Source organism: Vanessa tameamea, chromosome 18 (assembly GCF_037043105.1).
Source record: "Vanessa tameamea isolate UH-Manoa-2023 chromosome 18, ilVanTame1 primary haplotype, whole genome shotgun sequence".
Classification (NCBI taxonomy): domain Eukaryota; kingdom Metazoa; phylum Arthropoda; class Insecta; order Lepidoptera; family Nymphalidae; genus Vanessa; species Vanessa tameamea.
Window position 1 is genome coordinate 3542299 of NC_087326.1, and position 21608 is coordinate 3563906.

Here is a 21608-nt window from a genome sequence, read left to right on the forward strand (position 1 = left end):
AATCTTACGGTCTCCAAGTAAATCCGAGGAAGTCGCAAGTAGCTGTTTTTGGCAGTCCTAAGCTTCTGTCGAGGGTTAAAGACAAAAAATCTATTTCCAATCATATTTGAGGGCCACATATTACCGCTATAAGACAATGTTAAAAATTTGGACTACTTCTGGATACTTTCTTCTCCTGGGTACCTCAAGTTGCAGAAATGAGCCGTAAGATGTATGCCATCATTGGTTTTTTAAGGCGATGGAAAAATCTACTGCCCATCAAGGCTAAGATCAGCTTAGCCAATGCTTTCCTTTTTCCAATATTGGATTATACTGACGCCTGCTACATTGACTTAACGGAAGACCTTCTAAATAAATTAGAACGGCTGCAAAATTTGGCCATTAGATTTATCTTTGGTCTGCGTAAGTTTAACCATGTTTCGCAGTATCGGTCTCAGTTAAAGTGGCTGCCAATCAGGCTTCGAAGAAACTTGCACGCCTTATCTCTACTCTACTCGATACTATATGTCGAACAAACACCACCTTACCTTAAAGAACGCTTTAAATTTCTTGGGTCTGACAGCATACACAACCTGCGTTCTAGTGAGGATAACAAACTAGTAGCATCCTGTAGCCGGACACAAACCTACAGCAACAACCGTCAAACTTTGGAATGCACTACCCACTGTTATACGGCAGTCTAAATCCTTGTCCATCTTTAAGCGTCGTTTGAAAAACTATTATCTATCCATATCTAAATAATGTATGCAAGTATGTATGTAATAATATATTGTTTATAATTATGTATATATGTATTGATAGTCTATAATTATATAATATATACTATATTATTATGTGTTAATATACACCCAATAATTTAGGATGTAGTTATGTGTAATTTATATAAACTAGTACAAATATTTTTATATTATAGTTTTTTATCTCCTCTCTTTATCTATTTCTGCACTTACGTGTTTTCGATCTAAGCTTCTATCACCAAAGGTTGTCTGTGAGAGATCGCCATAAGCGATAAGACCGCCTTTGCGCACTATTTATTTAATGTTTTGTGTTTATATTATGTATCCTGTGTTGTGCAATAAATTATTTTAAAATAAAAAAGTATTAATAATAAAATGTCTATATATACATTGGTTCAGTTAGAATGTTCGATTTCTTCAATGTGTGCTTTTGTAAAAAATAAAAATGTGTTTGTCATTAACATATTATTTCAAGGGTGATTTTCTTTCATAAATAAAAAAAAAAAAATACAAAATTATTATGCTTTAATTTATTTTGTCAAATCGATAATTAGTAATTATTTACTTAGTTGAGGATAGGGAGAGTAATGACAGGTTCGGGAATGATCACGGGAGCAACAATAACGGGTTCGGGAGCCACAGGGTTCTCCTGGACGATCACTGGGGTGGGCTCAATCTCGGGTTTCTCTACGATGATCACGGGGGTGGGCTCAATCTCGGGTTCCTCTACGACGATCACGGGGGTGGGCTCAATCTCGGGTTCCTCTACGACGATCACGGGGGTGGGCTCAATCTCGGGTTCCTCTACGACGATCACGGGGGTGGGCTCGACCTCGGGGAAATCTTCAACAACCACGGGATTGCCAGAACCGGGCTTGATGTTAATGATGATTTGGACGAGAGGAGAGCTCTCGGGGGAGGACACAATTTGATCGACGATGGCAGGTCCAACAGAGATGGATTCGTAGTCATCCTCAACGATGGCAGGTCCGACATCGATAGGTTCGGGCTTAGTGCCGAGTACGTCAACAAGCAATTGTTCGAGAGCAGCGGCGGTGGCGGGGTCAGTGCTGGGGTTGTTGATGACGTCTAAGATCTGTTGAATTTCAGCAGCCTCTTGAGCAACCAGGTCAGGTATTTCGAAGAGGGCAGAAGCCGTGGCGGCGCATAAAGCGAAGACAATTAAAAATTTCATGTTTATTGATCTGAAAAAATAGAAAAAATAATATTTAAATCAAAGCAAATATATAAATAATAACATTTTCTGGTATGTATACTTACTTGTAAGCGCCGAATAACACTAGACAAACTTTTGTGTTGTATTGCTTTTTATATTAAAAATTATCTTTCTGATCATATAATCTTTATGATATAAGAGTTTAAACAAGTAACATTTAGGGTGACACTTCAATATATTACTAATTAACAACTTTTTATAAACATTACAACCTGTCTAAACAAGTTTTTACCACAGTTCAAAAAACATTCTTTTTTGTTAATAACTTTTTTTGCACTAAACAAAAAAGGTTGAAATTTTAATACAAGGTAAGTTATAATTATTTATACCTTCTGTCCAATTTTCAACCATCTAACAATTTTTTTCGCAAAGTTATAAACAAAACGCATTTCACCCTCTCAACCCCCTACCGTTCACCCCAGAGGGTTGAAAATTTTAATTTGTTATTATTTTAACGCCGAGCCGAGATGGCCCAGTGGTTAGAACGCGTGCATCTTATCCGATGATTTCGGGTTCAAACCCAGGCAGGCACCACTGAATTTTCATGTGCTTAATTTGTGTTTATAATTCATCTCGTGCTCGGCGGTGAAGGAAAACATCGTGAGGAAACCTGCATGTGTCTAATTTCAACGAAATTCTGCCACATGTGTATTCCACCAACCCGCATTGGAGCAGCGTGGTGGAATATGCTCCATACCTTCTCCTCAACGGGAGAGGAGGCCTTAGCCCAGCAGTGGGAAATTTACAGGCTGATTATGTTATTTTAACGTCCCAAACCACATATCAAAAAATCATAATGATAGTAATTACTTGACCTTCACGGGCTTTATTGACTGGCCTATAAAGAGGATTTTCTTGATTGCAATTTACTAATAATTAATTTTAGGGCGCGGAAATAAGTTAGTGGCCTGTTAGAGAGCGGTGCTACGGCTGTATAAGAAAATAAAAATAACAAACGTATTCAAAGTTAAAATAAATTGTTAAAAATTGCATTTAAATAAAGTTTCAAATTTTGGCGCCAAATGTGACTTGCAGTTTACGATGAAATGACAATCAAAACAAAACCAGTAAGAGGTTTTGAAATTCCTAAAATATCTTTTGAATAAACACGAAGTTTCGCGGGCGACCCACTAGTTTTTCTTTAATAAAATAAGATGCTTTCTAGGGAGGTAATATATACATTAAAATAATATTAAAATAAATATACACTAGTTACACTAAAATGAAATGCCATGACAATTGAAGAATTTTATCAAATCGATTCCTAGTACATTTTTTTTTACTCAGTTGAGAATTCCAGGCAACGATAACGTTTTGGGAGTCTGACTTCTTTGACGATTTTAGGATTTAGATTTTTGACTTATTTCTAAGATTTTTATTTCAACTTTTAGTTGTTGTTATTCCTTTTCGTGAAGTTTGGAGCAGTCTTGGCTTTCAGGGTACAGAGAGTGATTTCATTTGCAGTCGTGTAAAGAAAAAGTACTTATTTTATTTAATTTTTTCCGCTTTCGGCTTAGGTAGTTATTCTGAGTAACCTATTAGTTTGGCTCTGGATATGACGTGAGAAACCTCTTATAATGACAATCGAGGACTCGACGCAATGGCATTGAAATAACAGAGTTATAACTGAGATATCATTTAAAAATATATATGTTTTTTTTCTTTATGACTTTGTGTAAGGCAGACAATTATTATCTAATTTTGAATTTTGATCTGGACAGGTCGTGATTCGTTTTTCTATAAATATTCGAAAGAGTGATTCATTAACAGCCACTGATAAATTAAAGCTGTCGATGGATTATGACACCTACTCAATGAAATCGCGTGAATCTCAATCAAAGAATTCACTTCAAACCCGGACAAGCTGCACTGAATTTTCATGTGCTTAACTTGTCTTTATATTTTTATTTCCTGCGTAGCGGCGATGGTTGGAGTTTTAGCAAAAAGTGTATCATAATAGTTTTATTATTAGCGTTCAGTTTCCTTATTTGTAAATCCAAACAAAAGTTCCTCTGCGTACGGAGGTACTACATAATAAGAGAAAAAGTAAACTATTATTATTATTATAAAATTATCGAAATTAAAACAGTTCATACAAATTTATCAAATAGTGAAACAAGTTGATAATTTAAATTACTACGAATTATAAATTTTGCAAGTACTTACGTTACTGTTTGTATAAATTCTTATCATTGCTATTTTAATCAATGCAATAAATAATATTGACTAACTTAATCATACAGGTTTCAATAGAGATTAAACTCATTATTTTGAAGTCATGGTCATTAATACAAGGATTACGATTGATAACGTTTTGGACATAATAATACTATTATTATTTAAAAGTATTGTATATAAATAAATATTCAGATAATTGTATCTAACTAAAAAGTCCCTTTGAAAGCAACATCTTTGTGCTCGATGAGAATATTTTTAAGTTTTATTTTAAGAGTTATCTTTATTTTGTAGAAAAAATCTCATTGCAGAACACAATTGAAATGTCAGATTGTGATGATACATTTAAACTTCAAGTGTTTTCTTAATATATATACCGGATTATTGGTAATTCGACATAGTCCCGTTAGGAGGTGATAGGGGTTACTATTTGCTATAATAAAAATATCGAAATAATATCGTTTTCCATCTCGCATTTTTTTATTTGGACCGATAATTATATTCTCATAGGTGTATAGATAGAAATACAAAAATAATAATAATTCATATTTTTCACCTAGCCGATCAATATTCTTTGGTTTGGTTGAATTGCGAAAATATGGTAGCGAAAACGAAAAAACAATACTTCTAGTGGAAAGTGGTCACCGATAATATCTGCTTGGTTTACTACTTACCTACTTATAAAATACGTATAAATTATTCAGAATTCAAACTGTAAATATATAAAAAAAAATATATAAATTTTGTAAATTATAATAAAATTGTTTTAGTGCACTGAAAAATCAATAAACACAATAATAACAAAACCTATAATTTTGCTAGCAGATGAGTTCTATGGCATAAGTCTATAACATAAGCAATTAATCGCTATTTATCTTAACGTACCACTAACGTAAACCCCTTACAATATTAGTAGGATAAAAGTTACAAATATATTAGGTGTATTAAGTTAAATAAAATGTATTAACGTTTACGTTCATTGTTATAATTACAAAATTTGTATTTACAGTATCATTTGAGTCATTTGGAAACAAATCATAAGTCATATAAATATTGAATAATCTCCAAGATCTTGTCGCGTTTTGTACCCTGCCAAAAATGTATTGTAATTGAAAACAATGTACCTTAAACTTCTAAGATGTTAAATCTCGTTTATACCTGGTGGTAAGTGGTATCCACCAACCATATAATCATTTATTATATCGGTTATCGCCTAAGTAGTTATGTCGCTTGTAATTAAACTGATTCCATCACTCTCCAAATTGGAACACAAATAAATAGTTCTGTAAAGCGAAATAAGTGACGAGTAAGTTCCACAAAAAGCCCTACTATCAAATAACTAACCAAAAAGAGTCTATTGTATATATGAACTAGCCCTAGCTATGCTTTCAGGTTTTTTCGATAAATAAATAGCTGTGGGCAAACAATACATATATTTTCTAACAATAATATTATGATTTTCTGCAATATTTTTATTTATGTTACGCATATACATTTTTATCTGTTCGTTAATCTTCTTAAATATTATTGTAACTATGTATTTATTTTACATTTTTCTTTATTTCGATATTATTAACAATATTCAATAAAATTACAAGCTTAAAGTATTAAGATTAGGATTTATTATTTCTAATACAACTAATTTATAGTTTCCTTACGATAAGTAATGCGTGTATTATAATGATATATCATGTTATAAAAAACGTAATGTCTCAAAATAATTTTACCAAATAATATTTATACGTTAAGATTAAAGAGATGATTGAAATATTTCAATTCTGTAATCGTTTTTATTTAGAGTTGACAACTCTAGAATTAATTTTAAAACTGGGAAAGAAAACTTAATCCTATATAAAATAATGTAATGAATATGTGTTCTACGTCTTCACTCTTTTATTTTCACCACAAGAGATTTTTTATAAATAACATAATGTTTCATCGATTAGAATATCATTAATAATGTTTATCACTAAACATCTTTATATATATATTTTTTAAATTATTTAAAATGTTATAATGATGCTACCTATATCGATAGTTGTAATATTTACCTTTATAGAGAAAGATATATATTATGTATCTTTGTCACTGGTTTTCTTATTAAAAAGATGTAAGTAAATATAATTATTTGCATATAGATCATTATCGACAAAGTTAACATCTAAACTACTATTATTTTTTATATTACTGAATTTAAAAAGAATATACAAAAATATTAAATTAATGTAGTAATAAAAATGAATTATACATTTTTGTATAATTTATTACTTTAACATTAAAATACCTATAATACTCAGTTTCTAGGCATACATCAATTGTCAAATCAGGAGTTGTCAATTTCATTATGTCATTTAAAACTCTTACGAAAACATAACCTATTTGTGAAATTACATATTTTAATTTCTTCTGTTTTTGTAACCTAATCATAAGTAAATTAATAAAAAATGAGATTGAACACGATATTCTATACTGCACCTTCAAGCAAGAGTGCAAGAAGACCACAAAGGGAGCCTATCCCTTTTCAAATGCTGTTACCTTTACGACTTAAGAAAGCCGTGTCTGGTAAAGGAGATAAATTAAAAGAAGCTGCTTGTATGCAAGAGATGGCTGTAATGTTTGCCTGCTTCAAGAAAGCAGAGTTCGATCAGGAGCAGTGCTTGAAAGAAGTCTCGGCTTTTCAATCTTGTTTCAAAGACTATAATGAACGATCAAAACTTCAAAGAGATCAAGGCAAGAAAGGTATATTGGTTCCTGGTGAAAAGAGCCTGACACACAGACAACTGAATCAACTATTAAAGTCATTTCCACCTGGCCAGTAGCATTGTAATGTTATAAAAGTAGTTTATATGTAATTAATATAGAATATAAATGAAAATTGCTTTTTATTAAGTGTATACCTATTATACTGTTAAATAATTGTAATAAATATACTTAGGTAATTAAGCTGTCAGTTATAATGTACATATATTTTTAATTTATTTCACTTTTTTCAGCTGTGAAAGATTATCATTAAAATTTGATAAATTCTAATACTTGAATTGGGTACAGAATCAATTTGCTTAAAAGATTTTTGTTAGAATTTAACTGTGGCGGTTGTTCCATTTTTCACTGTTATTTCTAAAAATGTATATATAAAATTCTTAATAACCTAAATCTTATAAATTTTTGCTTTTTTTTCATACAATATTTTTGCATAGCTACCAAGCTTGTTAGAGCTGTATTAATAACTAGTATTGATATTTTTAAGTCAATAATGAGGGTCTGTAAACTCTGCATACTCAATGTAGAGTAAGCCTTCAAGCGAGATTATAATTAGGTGACAGATATTTTCCTAGAAAATCTTAATAGCACTAAAAGAGTTGATGAAAAGACGTTCAGTTCGGATTGCAAATTAGATCAAATTAAATTGTGTTATATTTCAGTTATATAATTCAGTAGTTTGTATAATTCACTTAAGAGGATATTGCTGATTGTGCATAACATTTGAAATTGAATTTTGTCCAATCATTTATTTAATAAAACATTATTCAAATATGTGAAAGTGCACTCAAGAAGTATATGAATTTTTTCATGTTCTTTACTTTATCTATAATCTTGTCTTTCATTAATAATAATACAATAGTTTTTGCACATACATATAACATATATTAAAATATTATCATCATTACAAATTGTCAATATGTAAAAATAGCACAATATTATCACTTTGGGGCAGTGTGGATCCATTGCGGGGAAGACACTTGCAACTCTATGCGTCTCACTGTTATAAGTTCATCGTCAATTTCATGTATGTTGTAGAACCTTTCCAATTCCTCAATAGCTTTATCTTCAAGCTACAAAGTAACAAATACACATTTTCGTTAGAAAATTTACTCAATATACTAGCATGTAAGACATTATTATAATAAACAAATTAAAATAAAAAAAAATCAAAGTTAACATTTAATTTTAAAGTTGTTAGCAAAAATAGCTATAAAATTAATTATTACAAAAATGTCCCAAACCTGTGTCAAAGTTAGAGGTTTCGTCATGATCCTTGAGAGGTCATCTTTCTGCTTTTTCTGATCAGCTAAAATCGTATCAAATTTCATGGCACTTGGCTTATTCGGGCTACTATTAGCGATGGGTGTTTCACAAATCTTCCAGGGATTCTTTGGTTTGTCCGGAGGACTACCAATGTTAAGTTTATTGGAGAAATAATCATCAAGAGTCTGAGGAGATGATTGTTCGTTAGCCAATTTTTTTCTTTGTTTCTGAGATAACTTGGGCCCAACATGATTTATGACTAGATTCCTTTGACGCCAACATGATTCAGATAATGGTGATTCTTTGGGAGATACGGACATGCGAGAGGTAGTCGGTGTCGAAGGTTCCTGAGAAATGGCACTAGAAGAATTGTTCTTAGTGAGTTTTGTGAAAGAATTGGCTGGTGGTTCGTTAAGAATATCTTTAGCAGATGATATCGCTTTCAAGCGTGCTTGTACAACTTTTTGTTGTTTTTGCTGTGATGTTGGAACCTCAGTCCACTTTCCAGTATCTTGAGATTTTTTTTCCACACTTTTAGAAATAGCACTGAGCGATAACGTAACATCTCCAGATGTATCGTGAGATAGGTCCAATGATGTCACCGAGCTGACTGATTCATATCTCCGTCTCGCCTTCTCGCTTTCGGTATATTCAATCTTCTTTTGTTTCTTTTTTTTATTAACTTCAATGATGCTGTCCTCTTTTTTAACATCCTCATCTACAAAGTCTAAATCCACAGGAAGTATTTTGGCGCATTCGTCGATAATTTCATCGCTGGGTGCATTGTAGAACGGGGTGATTACTCGCGATGACATAATGGGGTTGAACGTGCAATAATACTTGGATATGTCTTCTAGTAAAGATTCTTCTAGCAAGTCCAAGGACCTGTTCTCCAGAATACTGTTTACATTTAACGATATGTATTCCATGCAACATTGTTTTAGTTGTGTCGCGTTGTAGGTGTGTGCGAATTGACAGAGTTCGGTACAGTTCTTCAATGATATCAGGTTAGCGAGGGCAATCTCGCACATTTCTCTGAGTCGGCCGATAAATAATTGATCAGATACAATGAGCATGCTGCAAATGAAATCTATGCTGTCCGAGGTTTCAATTTCTGGACACTTATCCGTGTACAAGAAGTTTATGACAGGGAGGAGAATTCCGTGATTAATTGGTAGAGTTACTGTAGATAGTAATTTGCTCTGAAATATTCAAATACATTTTATATTCTATAAAGTAAATTTCTTAAATTTAAATCGAGAATTACTTTTCGTTGATCTAAAGGTTAGACAACTAAAGGCTATTAAGAAATTTTCAATCTGGACTTTTTAGCCTTCATGTTTCGAACTATATGTAAAGCCTTTAGTCATACTCTATCCGGTCGTGGTTCACGAACTACGATTGCGAAGGAATAAAAATGTCTGTGCATTTTCTAGTCGCCATTACAGAAAACGAACATCGTAAAATATATAATTACCTCAGTCCAAGAATGCATAAACATGCCATGGAAATACTCTAGCCGAGCCGCTAGGATGCATTTATGAGCTGATATCAACACGCCGTCTTTGGAACAGACGTTGGTGTCCACTAATTCTGAATAGCTCTCTCGGTCCCATGTAGGTGGACAGTTCTTAGTATGAGTTGCGCTTTCTTTAAGATACACGACGCCATCCCTGTAACTTAAAATAACATTATATATTTATAGTAAACTAGTTACCGTTCGCGTGTATAGGTTTTAGGTACAGTCAGAGTAAGAAAACCTTAGTCAGTTTTCAAATTCTTTCCTTTATCAAGTCGTAATCTCTTACTACCTTTTGAAACTAAAGCACTGAACAGACAACTGCATATAAAATAAAACTAACATAGTATGATAACTTGGTTCAAAATAGTGTAACATTTTTGGACTACGTCTAGTGTCATATCAACATAAAAACTTTTTTATGGCCTAATTAGTAATTACAATATTTAAATTAGATATGCTATCTTCTACTGTCATCTTAATTATCAAAGTCTGTCAGTGTCATATATTTTCTTGCAATATCTTGCAATCTTAGAATAAAAACGCTTATAATATTATTCGGCCGTTATTTTAAGTGACGGTTAATGTTATGGCGTGATGTGGGATGAGTGGTTCCATCGGCACCGAGAAGTGGTGGTGATTCCTTGGCCTGCAAAATATAAACTGGATAAACCCTATCGGAAATCTATGGGGTTTGTTGGTGCAGCGTGGATAAATAATAACGATAGAACCAAAGCAGCTGTCGTAGAACATTGCCGAAGTGTCTGGGAGGGCTCTCGCCTTGCTGGATCAATGCGACAGCGACTACAAGCTGTGATTGATACGAATGGCGGATATACTCGTTTTTAATAAAATAAATAAGATTTGTTTAAATGAATAAATTTTACCATAATTACTATTTATTTTTACTATTTTATTTACTACTTCCGTCCTGCGGTTTCACCCGAATTCCCGAAGACTTAATGTTTTCCCGGTATAAAAAGTATCCAATATGTTATTCCAGTACATATTCTATCTGTGTGCAAAATTTTATCCAAATCCGTTTAGTAAATTTCACGTGAAAGAGTAACAAACATCCATCCATACCTCAGAGAAATCAGGCAGATCCATACCATATATATGATACATACATATGATACTCTTTGCTAGATGCGACTTATAATGACATCGCGACGCAATATGTCATACTCAATCGGTAAAGCAGGTTATCGCTCATACTAAGCACACGAAAATAGATCTTAAGGTGACGCACCTTTTCTTACCCCGACTGTACCTTGTCCTAACGTAATAGCCGAGATGGCTCAGTGCGAACCCAAGCAAGCACTGAACTTTCATGTGCTTAATTTGAGTTTATATTTCATCTCGTGCTCGGGGCGGTGTAGGAAAACATCGTGAGGAAACCTGCATATATCTAATTTCACCGAAATTTGGCCACGTGTATGCACCACCCCGCATTGGAGCAGCCTTGTAGAATAAGCTCCAAACCTTCTCCTCAAAGGGAGAGGACTCTTTAGCCCAGCAGTGGAAAATCTACAGGCTGTTCCTACTACCCTGCCCTGATTGGCTAAGTATTAGATCCTAGATAGCAGTGTAAGGAGCAGAAGAAAATTAACATTAACAGCCTATAAATATCGCGTTGCGGGGCTGTGTTGCCATGATTAAAAAAAATGCTTAGTAAAAATGAACATAAAGTGATTTGGATATAATCGATTAACCCTTACAAAGGTTCGGCTACGTTATTATACAATTAACAGAAATACTCACTAGAATTTATCAAGCAGCTTATGCAATCCCATAACTTGCAGCCGTTTCGCTGTTGCTTGCACTAATTTGATTGGGTCGCAGAACAAATGTGTACGCGGTGGGGTTTCAATGTTCCGACGGCGGTTTCCTCTCTTCTTCTCCGTATTCTTGTACACTTCAAATGCTGATATCTCTGCAGGATTATCTGAAGATATGTTTTATATTTTAAAGGAAGCTTTTATTTATTCGAAATGGTACTTAAAAGAGTAAAATTTACAAGTGAGATCTTTCTATTATTAACAGTTAAACCAGGTCACGGTCTCGGTAGTATGACAGAAGAGTTACCGTTTTCCTTGTTTCCGTAAATGTGTCACGTGATTCTTCTAAGAGACAATATAAAAAAAATATTCAGTGTCGTTTCATACAATATCAATTTTACGTATATATAATTTTATGTAATATTAGTTTGATTAAAATATCAATATATTATAAATCATTGAATTTGTTTACATTTAATCGCTAATGATACAGACGTCTTACCTATTAAATCAGTTTCAATTTCGACATCTTCCTTCCCTTTCTTATTCGCGCCAATCAGATCTTCCTTCCTTATCTTCAGCCCACATGCTCCTAACTCGGCTACATCACACGTCCCAGTGTACATGAATCTTATAATCCTTTCGAATACTTCCGGATGGACATTTTCTAAATTAATTGCTGGTTTATGCTCCTTTGCGCTTGTTTCTTGGTAAAGTTTGTACAAATAGTCGCTACTGGACGCTATTATGAAGATGTGGGCGTGGAAATTTTTGGCACCAACCTTGGTTTAGGGAAAAGTAATATTATTAACTAGCAACACAGCGCGCTGACTACACAGGGGTACCATAAAATTATGGATATATAGTATCGCGGCGTTTCCCTAACTTTTTGAAAGGGGTAATATAACCATAAACTATTTTGATGTAACTTTAAGTTAATATTGTTGGTGAAAATATTTGTTAGGCATTTTGTTTTAATTGTTTTCTAATTGAATACCTTAAATATAACGTCATGTAGAATGTCATCTTCAGCAGCAGTCTCTAATAGACATTCCATGTGCTTGGAGAGACTCGATGGTGACAAATCAGGGAGTGACGTCAGACCGCATGCTGGTTTCATCTGAAACGCATAAAGAATTCGAAATATTCATCCCAGTCAACTGTGCATGACATATATAGATTGAGAATAGAGAGTGCATCTGTGTGCACAAACACACGTGCACTATCTAATCTCACTTTCACAATCCGATGGAACGGCAAATACGACACGACCAAAATAAATTCCATCATCCATCACATTTACGTGATTTGCCGACTACGGATAGAAAATCTTAATAACTGTTTATCGGTACGACCAAACCCAACCCAATACCTTCGGACCTACGGCCATATATACAGATAGCTAGCAAAGAGGCAGTTAAGTCCAATATCACGAAGGCTAAGATAAGTAAACAACCTTGAACTTGAATAGAATTAACATAATTATTTGAGATTTCAAATAATCTATGATATTGGGATACTTTATGGTATGGTAAAAATAGCATTTCGAATGATGGCGATGTTTAATCGGAACTTTGGAAGTAAATTAAAGGGTTTATATATAATAAGTTAAGTCGAAAAGTGTTGTATAATAAATAAATATATGTTGTATATCAAGAACTGTTCTAGTGTATAATTTAGCAGAGCTATCAGCAAATCTCATGGAATATGTAAACCTAATCTTTGTTTATCTCTACTCCTCCAGCTATTGGAATATATATGTATAATTAAATGACGAAAAAGTTATGTATTACTGCTAATAACAGGATATAAATATTTTATGAATTTGCTTAGTGTTCATGTAAACCAAGATTATACAGTAAGAATGAAAACAACGTATTAATATCACGAGAGGTTCAAGGTGAGACCTTATCACAACGTAAGGTAACTTTGGTACAGAGGTAAATGGTAATTCTCTGTATGTGTTTTATATAATTAAATATATATTTAGAAATTAATACATACATTAGTGAAATAATACTTAAATATATGGAAGTAATTTGTAGAATTATGCTGAAGTCTGAATCGATGCGTTTGAATTTGTGCATAAAAATTAATGGTTAAACAATTTACCTGAAGGCAAGCAAAATTCAGTCCCTCGCTGTCCACATTTATTGCAACAGCTCTGTGTATGTTCGGAATCTTCGTGATTCGAACGGACGTACAGTCGTCCTTTTCTAGGAATTTAACGAGAGCGGATCTGTTGTCCTTTTCTCTGTCTTTTCTGATTGGCTGCGAGGAAGGGGGCGTGGTCTTGCGGGAGATGTTGCCAATGAACGCTTCGCCGTGCTTGGTAGTGAAGTAGAGAGCGTCGTGTGTCAGAGACACGTGGGTAATTATAGTTTGGTGGCTTAGACCAAACACGCATCTGTAAGTTAAATTTTAATTGATATTACTGTATTTAAAAACCATGAGTCATGTCAAAATGTCGAAATTCTACCGTAATTCATTCCTAATAAAATATTAGATGTGTTGATTCGAAAGATAAGTAGGAAAAATTAGGCTCAACTGGATGATACCTTGTAACTAATGCAATAAAAAAAAATCAAATGTAAACTATATATCATTGATTTTTATCTTTGACATGACGTGTGTTGTCATTGGCAGTATGAACGTAAACAAACATACATATGTTTCATATTGAATATTATGTCGATAAACGTGTATGTGTTTAACGTATCGTAGTGTGTGTATTGTTTTTTTTAAACTTTTTTAATATATTTCTAATGCATATTTTATAAAAATATTAGCTTTCTTTCTGAACCTCTTCTCCAGATAAACTTTAATAGTACAAAATTTCATATACTTCCTTTTGCATCTTTTTGGTTAAAATTTGTTAGAATACAATTTCTAATAACGTTTTCTAAAAACTTTTATTGAAGTTAAGGACCTAATGAGAATTAGTCAAGAATTAATTTATTAATAAGATTTATTAATTACACATAAAGTTATGTATATAAATAAATGCTTTATTTAATATAATAGGCAATATTTTTCTTATCTGTCTCATTTTATTTACCTGGTCAGCTTGTTGGCGGTGTCTTGCCAAATCATAAGATGGCCCACGTTTGTCAGAAGCAGAACGGTGACACGGGAATATGAACCTTGTTCGCTTACTTTAGCTTCTACGCAAACTTGACGTATATTTATTTGCCTGAAAATAATTAATTATTACTTTCAACAATATATTATATTACGAGTGGGTCGCACGCGAAACTTCTCGTTTATTCAACAGATTTTTATAAACTTCGAAGTCTATGACAGGTTTTTATTATATTCATATCAGACGATGTCTGTTCGCACGATTTTCATTTGTTTTTTTTTTTATCTCTCTACATGGCCAGTAACTTTTTTCCGCTGAATAAAATTAATTCATAACAATTTGCACATCTACGGTTGGAGCTCTTAAAAATGAGACCATAACCGATTCTTTATGTGCAGCTATCGTCCCTTAATCGCTGGGACACAAATCGGCCTACGTTATTAATATAATAAGACGCAAAGTTGTAAATCGTGTTAATTTAATACGTCATTACGTATTTAAATTACAGATTACACACAATTACATCTATATTGATTAAAGTACATTGACTCATATTGAGAATGTAAAAGGTTATCAAACCAAGATTACTATGTAATATTTAAAAGCAACAGATTTATTTAATGGCCACACTTAACAGTAATTTCTCAAACGTAGATGGTTAGGGCTTTATGATAACCTTCTAAGTAGGTATCACCGATTTATTACATATTATACCGCCAAACAGCAAAACTACAGTATTGTTGTGTTTCGGTATGAAGGCCGAGTAAGCCAGTGTATCTACAGGCACATGAGACATACCATCTTAGTTCCCAAAATCTGTGGGTCATTGGTGTTGTAAGGAATGATTAATATTTCTAAGGCGTCCCATTCGCCCGTTCACCTTCTATTTATAAAAAAAGGAATGTTACATATGGTTGGTTAATACCTATCCCGTTTTATAGTATTTTACAAAACGGGAGAACAAGGTACAAGGAATATATCTAACATTATCTAACAAAACTATTTAGCAATTTGATATATCGAATAAGTGTTAATTGTACCGCGGTAGTAAAACAGTTCTTTTGAGGGATTATTATGTTTACCATTTTATTGTATGCATAATTGGTATAAGGAGACTTGCAGGTGGGCTATGGTTGTTGATATCTGTTTTTGAACAGTAACAAGATTTCTTTTAACTATTAATCGGGTACTTTAAATTAAATTAAATTTTAATTAAATTATTTATGGCTATACCGGCTTAGCCATATACCGCCAATATACCGGGTAGTAAGTACCGTCGACAAAATAAATTGTATAAAGCTTAGATTTGTCAAATCTTTCAAGTATGAAACGATTGGAAGTGCGATCCTTGTGAAAAATATTAAACATACTTGATGGCGATCTTCTTGCATAGATACTTGTGGAGGAGATAGACGTCTCCGCGACTGGTCGTGATGACCGTCGCCGCGTCTGTGGCGTCCACGAGTTGTACGCTCGCTTCTTCTTTGTTATTCAATGATATACCAACCTAATCGAATTAAAAATGTACTTTATTCCAGTTACCTCTTACAAACCTCTTGACTATATATTTTTACAGGATTATCGTATCGAGAAGAACCGGACTGAAACTCGCTAGTTATTCTTGTATACCAAAAAAAAAAAAATAACAATACGGACTTTAATTATATACAAATGTTATACGTTTTGCATGGATGTCTTAATGGGGAACCTTATGATTCTGTATTATGAATTAGTGTACCACTAAACATAAATATGAATAATATAAGAACTTACCCTTTTTGGCAAAGGAACGTTTTTATCCTCCTGTGGATGTCCCAATTGGCCCACGTTAACGCCCCACGTGTAAACGGCGTGTTTATTCCAGACCACTGCGTGGGACCGTCCCGCGCAAATACCCAGAGGTTGAGAGATTTTTATAAGTGGTTTTACTGATGCCAGTTTGATGGTCGTTGGACTTTTGACACTTGACGGGCTAGGATTCTCAGTGTTGTTCAGTGAATATTGAATTACCTGTTCATTCGATAATAAAGTAATTAGAAATCCAAAAAAGTGCCAAATATGCTTAATGATATAACATAAAATTAACATTATTCAAGTAGAATGAAACATCTTAATTGTACGTACCGCACCACTCTGCAGCAAGAACACGGTGGACGTCAACGTTATGGCGACTTGTGTGCAAGGTTCTGGCAGTTTAAGTGGTGCTGGTCTAAGGGCTGTGGTGTGAGGACCGCCCGCACGAGCCGGTTGACCCGCGCACCAGACTTCGCCAACATCACTTGTACCACAAATCCATACGCTATGGAATTTACCCAGGCACACCTGCAGAGTAACCAAAATCAATAATATATTTTACTAGAAGAGAGATGTTAGATAAGAATAAGAGCTGCATGTTTTTAGTCAAATTCAGCAATTACAATCCCTTAACTCGCATCGTCCCTGAAATCGTATCGCAGTTGAATAAGCATTTATAACAAATTATAAAGTATGTGCTTGATTATCTCATGAAGGAAATGGATATACATTATTGGATTACATACATATAGTATTCATATACTAAGTGAAACAAAACCGGTCTCTTTGTGACGATGGATGTGTGGTGATTTAAAATCGTGGTACGCTATGATATGGTGATTTTCGTAAAAAGCTATTTGTAACTCACACTGCATACGCATAAAATATATTTAAAAAATAATAGAATAAGGATATCTTGATAAGTATAGCTACTTCGAGTTTAATTTTTGGGACTTCAATAAAATACTAGAACATCTAATTTATCCTAAATAATAAAAGGCAGGCGATTGCTCCATTTCTAGAAGACCATGCGCTACGTGGACCATCATTTTAGGTTTGAACCTAAAATAATCATTGATGATTACGTTATTCTATCTCTTACTCGCGACATTAACCTAAGCTTACAAAATATTTTTATACATAAGCTTTTGAATTACATAGGAGACAATTCTACTCTGCAAGCAAAGCGAGTCGTTTCTTAAATTTAACTAGAAACGGACAAAAGTCGAACCTACAGACAATATTTACTTTTCTTAATAAGTGTCAGGAGTGGAAAGAAAATAAAAAATACATATTTTATTTAAATTGTGATTTAATGTTATGCGTATACATTGCGTCCCTAGCATACGCATCCGGCGTGAACTTATACGTTTGAAGCGGATTAACAGCAGACACGACCCTGACGACTTTTTTCGGTGGATCTGCCACAAACAACATGTTATCTAGAGACGAATTAGATGTAATTCCTGGATCCAGTTTTTCCGGACGTTTTGGTAAAAAAGCACTCAGGTTTCCAGCTACAGCACCAATCAAGGGCTCCCCTCTTATTATACAATAAGCAAAAAGCACCAAAATTGTATAACTGAGGGCTAAAAGTATTATATAGAAAAATATCTTTCCTTTATTCGCAGCGATTGAATCTCGTAAAGCTTTAAAACAACTTCGATTTTTATTCGTTTGCACGTCTGGGCTGTGTGCTGTTGGACATTCCGGAGACATTGGCACTAAGCTCGCCTTATTAATCAACTTGCAACATTGAACAGGATACAGTAAATCCAAATTAGCTTGGTGCCATTTGGAATCAATAAAATCTGTATAATCGACGGCACCGCAACATTCGTAGTTTATCATGATATAGTTCCACGTTTGTGTTATAAGGTCATTTTCTTTGCCGTAATTTGTCCTAATAGTCGATTGCATAAATACACGGGTCTTCTCATTATTCGTGTAAATATTATACATGCAGGATATAAAGAATAACCAGAAAGCTGTTGACGATAACACAGTTACAAGGAATATGTAAGATTTTATAGCACATTTCATTTTACAACCAGCGCCGAGGATTCCACAACATGACGTCAGCACAGTTAAAATCGCTATTGGTATCAGAATAGAGGTCATTGGAGTGAACCATAGTTTTAGGTTGACGAAGTTCGCTATGGTTGATACGAGGGAACTCTTTGTCACCGTGTAGTTTACTTCACGGAAGAAGTCCGTGTTTATGACACACCATACGCATACCGCACAAGTTACAACTCCGAACAGAAAAAATAATATATTTGTAAATCCTAAACAGGTTCGAGGTAATCCTATTGTATGCATTTTATTAATTTTCTAATGATTAGAAAACATTTTATAATTTTTGATAAATGACTCTTCACATGGAATAAAAAATAATATGTTGACATTAGAATACTTCAAAGAGGTTTGATATTAATTAGTCGTTTATTTGTGCTCAAGAAAGAATCGAGCGATTTATTTTGAAAGTAAAAATAAGACAGACGTACAAGAGAAAGCTATTTGGCATTTGATTGAACTTTTTTGCTTCTTTGGTTTGTTAGATTTATGTTAATATTATAAATAGGAAAGTAACTTTTCCTGTCTGTCTGTTGCTATTTCACGGCCAAACAACTTAATCGACTTCGATCTTCGATAATTTAGTACGAAGCAAGCTTTAACTCCAAGGAAGAAAATAGGCTACTTTTTTTTGCTTGACACCTGACTACGTACCCCGAAAAAGCGAACGAAGCCGCGGGCGACAACTAGTGGTGACAGTATATATATATATATATATATAGATAGTTTTATTTGATAAATATTGAATTATATTATCTCTATTGGCAATGACTTTTTAAAGATACCAGTTTTGCACCAACTATAGCAAACTGCAGAAGATGGGAAATCCTTCTTCAGTTCAATATAATTGACAGCTTATGTTCAAATAACTTTACGATATTACAAAATATTTAAATAAAAACTTTTTTTAGTTCAGTTATGTCTAAGGATATTTAATAAAATTATATTTCTTACCTGTTTTACATTGGCGTTATCGCGACTGAAGCAAGTCAGTAGATCAGGTATGTTCCGGGGTTGATGAGATCCAGTACCGAGGGTATAATTTGAGTTGCTGCCCCATACATATGCATCACAAGGCTCAGAGCCAGTGAGCTTGTACATGTAATGCTTGTCTAGCATAGCATGGTCAATGGCCTTATAATCATCCTTGTCTAGGATATCCGTGTTAACACCTAGATAAATGTTTAATAATAATTTAAATATGGACTTAAGACACACACAAAGAAACTAAATGAATTTTATTCTCTATAAAATTAAAATTGTGATATCAAAAAACATTTGCATTGAAAGTTAAAAATTATATGAATGCAGGTACAACAGCTACACTATCTCAAATATTATGATAAAAAAATAAAATAAGCATGGAGTTAATGCTGTTAATAATGTTGACTTCCAGGCAGGAGACATGACATACTTATATAAATGTATTTAACTAACATGACTGTATTTTTAGATGTTGAAAAAGAGTAACTACTGAGTTTCTTGCCGGTTCTTCTCGGTAGAATCTACATTCCAAACCGGTGGTAGCTTTACTTTAAATAGTTTGTTAAATGACGATTCAAAAGTACTTGTAAAAACCTACTTGAATAAAGTATATTTTGATTTTTTGAATATATAATAAAGCTACATTATTTATTATATATTATCATAATATTTGAATGTTTATTTATTACATACCAAGTTTCATGAGGGAGACAGCTGAATGTATTTGTCCATAGAAAATGCTCCTGTGCAATGGTGTATAACCAGATTCACGGTCCTTTGCATTTATAAAAGCATCAGATGAATGACGTAAAAGCCATTCCATTAAACCATTTCTGCCTCTAGACGCTGACATTTGCAACGCAGTGCGGCCCTGGAAATCAATTTTAGATTCAAATTGACATTTATATAAAACTAAAAAAAATACATCATTAAGTATCCCTATCACTCATTTAAATCAACATGATGTATTAAATAATTTTAAATTATAATAAAAAAAACAGTATTATTTACATGAATCTTACCTCAAAATCGAACGCTTTAGCGAAATTAGCACAAGTTGTTTTAATAAAGCTGGCAAGAGCTTCATTGCTTACAGCTCTCTTGGTAATCGCACTTGTCAGCGTCTGACCATGGATTCTTGACTTACAATTCCTTGTGCAATCTATATCTTTTATCTTATTCATGTTTTCTATTTACTATTTTCCAATCAAAATAATTAGATATCTAAGTACAAATAATGTCTATACAGGTACAGATTAGATATGGAATTTGTTTAATATTTTACCTAATGAGCAATGATACAAGGGGTGGCTATGCCGGACCCCACAAAGGGTCACAAATTTTTAACACACCATAATTGCTGTGGTAACAATCTGAAAAAAAATAATTAAGTGAGGTCTTGTATTTATAATTCATATTTGATTTTTTTATTAAATAAGTTAGTTAGTTCTTCTAATTTAAAAAGTAGCATAAAATATTTTATAAGTGTATTTTTTAACAATTTCTCATTATTATTATATTAAGTGGTAAAAATATATTTACTATATTACAATAAATGTAAATAAATATTAAAGCAAAAAAATATATGTAGCATTCATTTTGCCTTCATTCCTCGGGGTTTTTTATGGTTATCCAAAAATATGAATCGTGTTGGAAAAATCATTATTAAGCGACGCACGAAATATGATTTTAATAGTGATAAATTAATAGCATTTACACTTGATTTATTATTAAATATTATTTAAAGTATTATGTTACATTTGTCCTTGGCATTAAGTTTATTTTATATATAGAAATTTTAAATATATAAATATTTCAGTACCTTTACATGAAAACAGCTGTACAATTAAATGCGAATTCGGAAATAACCAAAAACATCATATTTTACGTTCGATACTTTAAAAACCGGCACATAAACAGTAACCAGTTATTATTATACTAACATTATATTTATCTATTAAATTTTATCTAACTTTGTAAATCTACAATTTTAGGCATTAGATCACCTTGACAAAAAGTCAAATAGTATCTTATGTCAAAAGCAAAACAACCTGACAATCTACAATTTCACAACACGGTGAAAATTGAAATGTTGGAACTTGGAAGTTTCAACTTTTTGAACGTCAGGAAATTATCACAAGTATCATTTTGTGAATACTGAATAAAGGAACACATAAAATACATAATATGATATTTA

General features: G+C 32.9%; 4 protein-coding genes across 4 annotated transcripts; 1 reads left to right on the forward strand and 3 right to left on the reverse strand.

Annotated features, from left to right (window-relative positions):
- Positions 1 to 1252: 1252 nt before the first annotated feature.
- Positions 1253 to 1968, reverse strand: LOC113400168 (magnetosome-associated protein MamJ-like). The gene has a single exon (XM_064217772.1). The coding sequence runs from the start codon at positions 1930 to 1932 to the stop codon at positions 1303 to 1305; it is 630 nt and encodes a 209-aa protein (XP_064073842.1). The 5' UTR covers positions 1933 to 1968; the 3' UTR covers positions 1253 to 1302.
- Positions 1969 to 6480: 4512 nt separating this feature from the next.
- Positions 6481 to 7024, forward strand: LOC113400173 (uncharacterized). The gene has a single exon (XM_026639649.2). The coding sequence runs from the start codon at positions 6594 to 6596 to the stop codon at positions 6966 to 6968; it is 375 nt and encodes a 124-aa protein (XP_026495434.1). The 5' UTR covers positions 6481 to 6593; the 3' UTR covers positions 6969 to 7024.
- A 753-nt stretch (positions 7025 to 7777) lies between these two features.
- On the reverse strand, positions 7778 to 21443 carry LOC113400148 (inhibitor of Bruton tyrosine kinase). Its single transcript, XM_026639609.2, has 15 exons — positions 21234 to 21443; positions 20434 to 20784; positions 20105 to 20282; positions 19382 to 19599; positions 16682 to 16879; positions 16331 to 16567; positions 15928 to 16064; positions 14534 to 14668; positions 13588 to 13882; positions 12473 to 12595; positions 11978 to 12257; positions 11459 to 11642; positions 9653 to 9854; positions 8154 to 9377; positions 7778 to 7982 (listed from the first exon to the last, which is right to left on the reverse strand). The coding sequence occupies exons 2-15, from the start codon at positions 20593 to 20595 to the stop codon at positions 7851 to 7853; spliced, it is 3705 nt and encodes a 1234-aa protein (XP_026495394.2). The 5' UTR covers positions 20596 to 20784; positions 21234 to 21443; the 3' UTR covers positions 7778 to 7850.
- LOC135193771 (tetraspanin-1-like) lies at positions 17646 to 18768 on the reverse strand. The gene has a single exon (XM_064217678.1). It carries the CDS (start codon positions 18671 to 18673, stop codon positions 17648 to 17650), a length of 1026 nt encoding a protein of 341 aa, XP_064073748.1. The 5' UTR covers positions 18674 to 18768; the 3' UTR covers positions 17646 to 17647.
- Positions 21444 to 21608: the final 165 nt, after the last annotated feature.